The sequence below is a fragment of the Primulina huaijiensis genome, chromosome 13 (genome assembly GCF_012295235.1).
Source record: "Primulina huaijiensis isolate GDHJ02 chromosome 13, ASM1229523v2, whole genome shotgun sequence".
NCBI lineage: Eukaryota > Viridiplantae > Streptophyta > Magnoliopsida > Lamiales > Gesneriaceae > Primulina > Primulina huaijiensis.
Genome location: NC_133318.1, coordinates 17,509,059 through 17,514,607, shown reverse-complemented (window position 1 = coordinate 17,514,607; position 5,549 = coordinate 17,509,059). Strand labels below are relative to the sequence as shown.

The 5,549-nt window shown below is 28.0% G+C and overlaps 2 protein-coding genes across 2 annotated transcripts in view; both read right to left on the bottom strand.

Annotated features, from left to right (window-relative positions):
• LOC140990910 (probable cyclic nucleotide-gated ion channel 5) overlaps positions 1-5,549 on the bottom strand; it is a 49,259-nt gene that overhangs the window by 8,817 nt on the left and 34,893 nt on the right. The gene's annotated exons all lie outside the window — the stretch shown is intronic.
• LOC140956418 (early nodulin-like protein 14) lies at positions 2,931-4,055 on the bottom strand. The gene is made up of 2 exons (XM_073413156.1): positions 3,833-4,055; positions 2,931-3,460 (listed from the first exon to the last, which is right to left on the bottom strand). The coding sequence occupies exons 1-2, from the start codon at positions 4,017-4,019 to the stop codon at positions 3,099-3,101; spliced, it is 549 nt and encodes a 182-aa protein (XP_073269257.1). The 5' UTR covers positions 4,020-4,055; the 3' UTR covers positions 2,931-3,098.

The following is a 5,549-nucleotide window of genomic DNA, read 5'->3' as shown; positions in this document are numbered from 1 at the left end:
AATCCTAAAAAAAAAAAAAAAGATATATAATGAATCTCGAAATAAGTATATTGAAATGATTGAAAACATTTAATTTTATGTAATTTTTATTGATATTGTTTTTATAAATACTTTTCCATTTTTTTAAAAAAAATTCAAATGTGAATTGAAGAAATTTGAAAACAGAAACTTCAATTATTGTTTACATTAATTATATCAATTCGTTAAAATTTGAATTTAATTCATTTTTATATCAATTCAAATGTAATTTATGAATTATAATTTTTTTATTCAAATTGAAACTGAATTTCATTGAAAACATGAACTACTTTTACATTTTTGCATTTATTATATCAATTCGTTTAATTTGATATATGATTTTGTATTACTTGATATATTTAGTTGTTATTATAACCTCTATAAATAATTCAGTCTGATTTCTGCATCATGTTCAGACAATCAATTTTCAATCAAAATTAAAAAAATGTGTGCAATGTTCATTATCACCTATAAGGTAAATCATTCAAAAATACATTTGGATCTTAAAATATGATTAATTCGTTGATTTGATCTACATGCACACAAAATAAGTACGTAATTAAATGTGAATTTTTTTCAATTTATGTTTAACAATTCAAATTTAAATTCGATGTTACTTGAAAATATAAACTATATTTAAGTATCTCCATTGATTATATCATTCTATTTAATTTCGATTATAGTTTTAAGTTATTTATTACTTTTATGTATTTTATATTAATTTACTACTCCCTATCATGCTAAATAAAATATAAAAGCTTTTATATAATATTACGTTTTTGTGTCTGTAAACTGTTATTATTATTATTATTATTATATATAGAACTTTAAAATATGTATCTTAGTAGAAATTTAATATAAATATTTTTAACATGTCCAAAAAACAATGACATTTTTAAAAAAAAATTATTTTAAAAATTTATTCATCTAATAAATGACAAAAAAATTAAATTTTTGAAAAATAATTATTTATTGTTTGAATTTTTTGGTAAACAAAATAATATATGATTTTCTAAATATTTTTTCTATTTTTTTATTAATAACAGTTTCACTTAATCAAGATAAATAAATCAATTTAATGACAAAATATTGTTATCATCATTTAAGTGTTATCTCAAATGACTTAAATATTTTGATATAATAATTTTTTTTATAATAGTATTTAAAATTTAAATATATTCATTGTATTATATCAATAATTTTAAATAATTATTCAGACTCTAATATTTACTAATTTTAATCATTAGTTACATAAAATAGCATTTTGTACATCGCACGGGTGAAATGCTAGTAATAAAAAAAAAACTTTGTAGTGGGAATATATAGATGCTTATTTATTTATATATATTGTTTTTTAATCTAGTATTGATTGATTATCTCTTGATGACATGGCCAATTTTAAAAATTATCGCAATATTCATGGTCGATTTTCATAATCATGATATTATTCCTATTTCAATATAAATCAAAGTAATTATAAAAAAAAGTTGCTTAAGCTCGAAAGAAATTTTTTAAGCCTACATGCATCAGAGAATTAGTATTTAATGTTATGTCATTAATATCAATAACTAATGTGAAATTTGAATAGCGGTATATATTCTTGATAACTCACATTTTTGTGTAGCAAAGTTCTTTTAAGCAGATAGCGCTCTAAATTTTTTGTTTGAGATTAAATTTATAAAAAGATAAAAAAAATCTATATTAAAAAATAAATTGCAAAAAGATGGTAGCGCATACTAGCTAGAGCTGAAAAATAAAATCCTTACAATATCTTTAAATATCAACGACAACACATGCAATTTATGTATAACCTTAAAAATGAAATTATTAGTTCCGGGGACGAGTATTTTCCGGTGAGGCGGTTCCGGTGACGACTTTCGCAACATCCAGTGCAGTAGCCTCAGGTTTCTTCTTGGAGTACAAGGTGAAATAGCCAATGATAGCTGCACACACGAACCCGCCAATGGCCATTCTTGCCGGGCAAAAAGGCATCTTGCTCCTCTGGTGGAGAACCTCTGTGTTATGTTGTGTCGCCGCAGGCATTCTTGGATGCCCTTGGTAAGTTCCCTCCGAAGCCATGGTGGGGGTGGCTACCCCCGCAGCCTTGATGACTGGCTGGCCCTGCCCCGGTGGAGGTGGTGCCCGCATTCCTGTTGGATTCACATTCCCTGGTGCTACTACCATTTTTTATATTTTTTTTCGTTTTTTGTTATGTTGTTTGATGAATTTGTACGAGGGGGATTGAAAGAAAAATAGGGCTGGAGATTGTTACATGTTTGACAAGTGGAGTGCGATCAGTGAATTAAGCATTCTAACAAACAGGAATCGTTTTTATTTTCATCTGCTGAATCGGTCTCTATACATCCCGTTCCTTTGTGTGTAGTCTAGTTTTTTTTTCTTTTCGTTTTTTGGTATATATTGCATGCAAGAATTTGTGGGAATCTTTTACTTTTCTGATCATAGACTATATATATATATATATATATATAAAAAAAATGAAAAATTATATTTTTTTGAATAAAATATAATAGTTTTTCATGATTAGGACCGGTTCGAAGGTTTGTCTCACAAGATTGACCCGTTGGATGGACGGTCTCAGGAGAATTTTTGTGTTTTCAATAATATCAGTATAGTAACGAAAAAACATTGTTTTAGAAGTAAATCAACGATGAATTAAAAAAATGGTAAATTCAATAAGGATGAAATACACGTTTCTGCATTTTAAATGTTTCCATGAATGCAAATATGTGGATATGTCTATGTAAAAAAGGTGGACTTGCAAATTAATCAATTATATCTTCTTCATAGAAATGCCACATGCGAATGCTCCTGTCATGCCAGAACGGATCCAGCAAACAAGTTAACAAAATTAGCCACTAATTAATGCTAATTACTAATTAAAAAAACTCCCTTAATTAATTTAAAATCATCCTAATAACAAAATTATAATAATGCCAATCCCAGTTCAACAAAATCAAGAAAAACACAATACATAAAAAAAACATTAGTCTAATACCAACCAACATGCCATGCACATTGTCTCACAAAATAATGAACTACTGCTTTATTGTCATATTTCTCTAAATCGAAGATAAAATTCCCACCACAGCCGCGCCGGTGACAAACCACCATGTCTTTGGTCCAGAGCCAGCGGTCGAGGGTGCCGGAGCTGGTGCAAGGTGGTCTATATCAGATGGAGAAGGTTCCGGCGTCACGGGCTGCAAGTGGCTGTGGTTGGCTGACAGTACTTTGATCTCAAGCTTTTGGCCTTTCTCGCAGTGGCCTTCCGCCCCACTGATGAAGAAAAATGGGCCACTTTTGTCTAATGTGATCTTTGTACTTCCATCACTGTAAGATCTAATCGGGTTTGATTTGTTGCAGTTATTGTAGTTTTCTTCCGTCACTTCCAGCACAGAATCTGTCTTCGAATCGTACTTCAACACTTTGGGATTAAAAGTAATGTCAGCGCAAGATTGATTTAACGTGGAAAAAATCAATGATATATATCTTATTACATATATGTATAATACAAAAGGTTCTTGAACAGCAAAAAAAATGTTGATAAATGGTTGAAAGCAAAAAATAAAAAATGAAAGATGGGTTTTTAACTCCTAAGGAAAAAGTTTTTGAACAACGAATTTATATGCCAAACTCCGTCAAGTTAAAAATGGATGGAAAAAATTTAGAATTCATACAAAACGGTGGTCCGATTAATGGCAATTTAGTTCATAAAACAGATGATTCTAAATATTTCCATCAAATGAAAAACCATGCAAGATCCAAAAGAAAAATAATCTGAAAAAAATGGATTTACCAATAGAATCGTCTATTTGGAAGCGAATTTTGGCAGCCCATTTGTTGAATTCGTCAGAAGAAGACGGGATTTCCCACTTCTTCTTATTTCCACCAACCACGAATTCTCTTGCTTCGGAGAGATTAATAGCCATAAACAAGGAAAGAAGAATATGAAAACAACAAATAAGGGTTTTCAGAGAAGCCATTTAGCACACTGTAAGTATTATTAGAGAGAAAACTACTGAGAAAGGGGAATAGTAGGATTTTGGGCTTGCACATTTGCTTCCTTTATATAGTGCTACACCAGATGATTTGGCTTGGTTAGGGAATCTCTAGGGGAGGTTTGGTTTAATTTGGTTTGGTTTTGTTTTTGTTTTTTTTTTAATTTAGGTACCTCAGCAATTAATTTACTTTCTGACTTTTTTTTAATTCAAAGTTTGTGTTTTTTTTTCTATTTTAGGGAAGGATTTGAAAAGAAAATAAATAGGAAAATTTGTAAAAACTGTCACGTAATTTAACATGTTTTATTTATTTTTTTATCCAATAATTAGTCAAAATCTTAATTTGATAAGTTGTTTTTTCATATTTTTTCGTTGCCATAATATGTAGTTTAATATTGCTGAAATGACATCATGAAATTGTTCAAATGAACTCGAATTAGCAATTTTCCCTTATTAAATAGCATAGAGTAAAGTAGCCTTTGAATTGTTAGTTAAAATGCAAAAACTAGTAAATATGAAAAAAGATGTTGAATTATTTCAAGATTTTTTTTTTTAAAAAAAAGATTAGAAACGAATTGAGCAAATAGGTTAGGCATTTCCGAGGCTCCAAAGTCCACACCAGAACAAGTGACGCGTGCTCGCAAGAAATGTGGGATTTTTTGTTTTTCGAACGTTGGGTCTAAATTTAATTAGGGGTAATTATTCTTCATAGTTATTATTAATTAGTAAAAAAGAGAGCCGTTTCATGTCATTTTTGTGATTACCGAAGAAGGCGTTAAACAGAAATTAATTACTCCTATTTATGTAATCAAATGAAATTTTAAAAGGAGTCGTTCAAATTTTAAAAACATGAAATTTGGTTATATATATGTGTGTGTGTTTTGTTGTGATTTATCAAGAATAGTAGGTCTCTTGTTGAATGGTTTCATGCATCTTTATCCGTGAGACAACTGATCTTATACATATGAAAATTATAGGATAGGCTTTGTTTAAAACTCAACTTACAATCATTTTTTTAATCATAAGTACTTTTTTTTATTTAGATTAATCACGAGTTCTTGATTTGTTGTAATAATTGATTTTATTTTCTTTTTAAATTTAGTTATTCCTCTTTGCTATTTTATATAATAAAAAGATCTTATAATTCAAAATATATTAAAATATTTCAGCTCAATTATCTTATTTCTTATTTTATTTAAAAATATTAGCAATTTATTTTAAAAATAAAATTTTATAGTTTAATTCAGGGTTTAGAAAACTTAGCACGTGTGGTCAGTATATTGAAATTTTCTACAAATACATTTTGCCTCGATCGAATTGTATTTAGTAACCATCAGATGTGTGCTTGAATTCTTTTCAATTTCTTTTTTAAAATTCAAATTTGAATTAGATATCTCATGAAAATATAAACTACATTTAAGTGTCTACATTTACTTTGACTTATATTTTTGAGTTTTGTGTTACTTTTATATATTTAGTTTTCATTATTTTCTAAGATATTAAATAATATATATA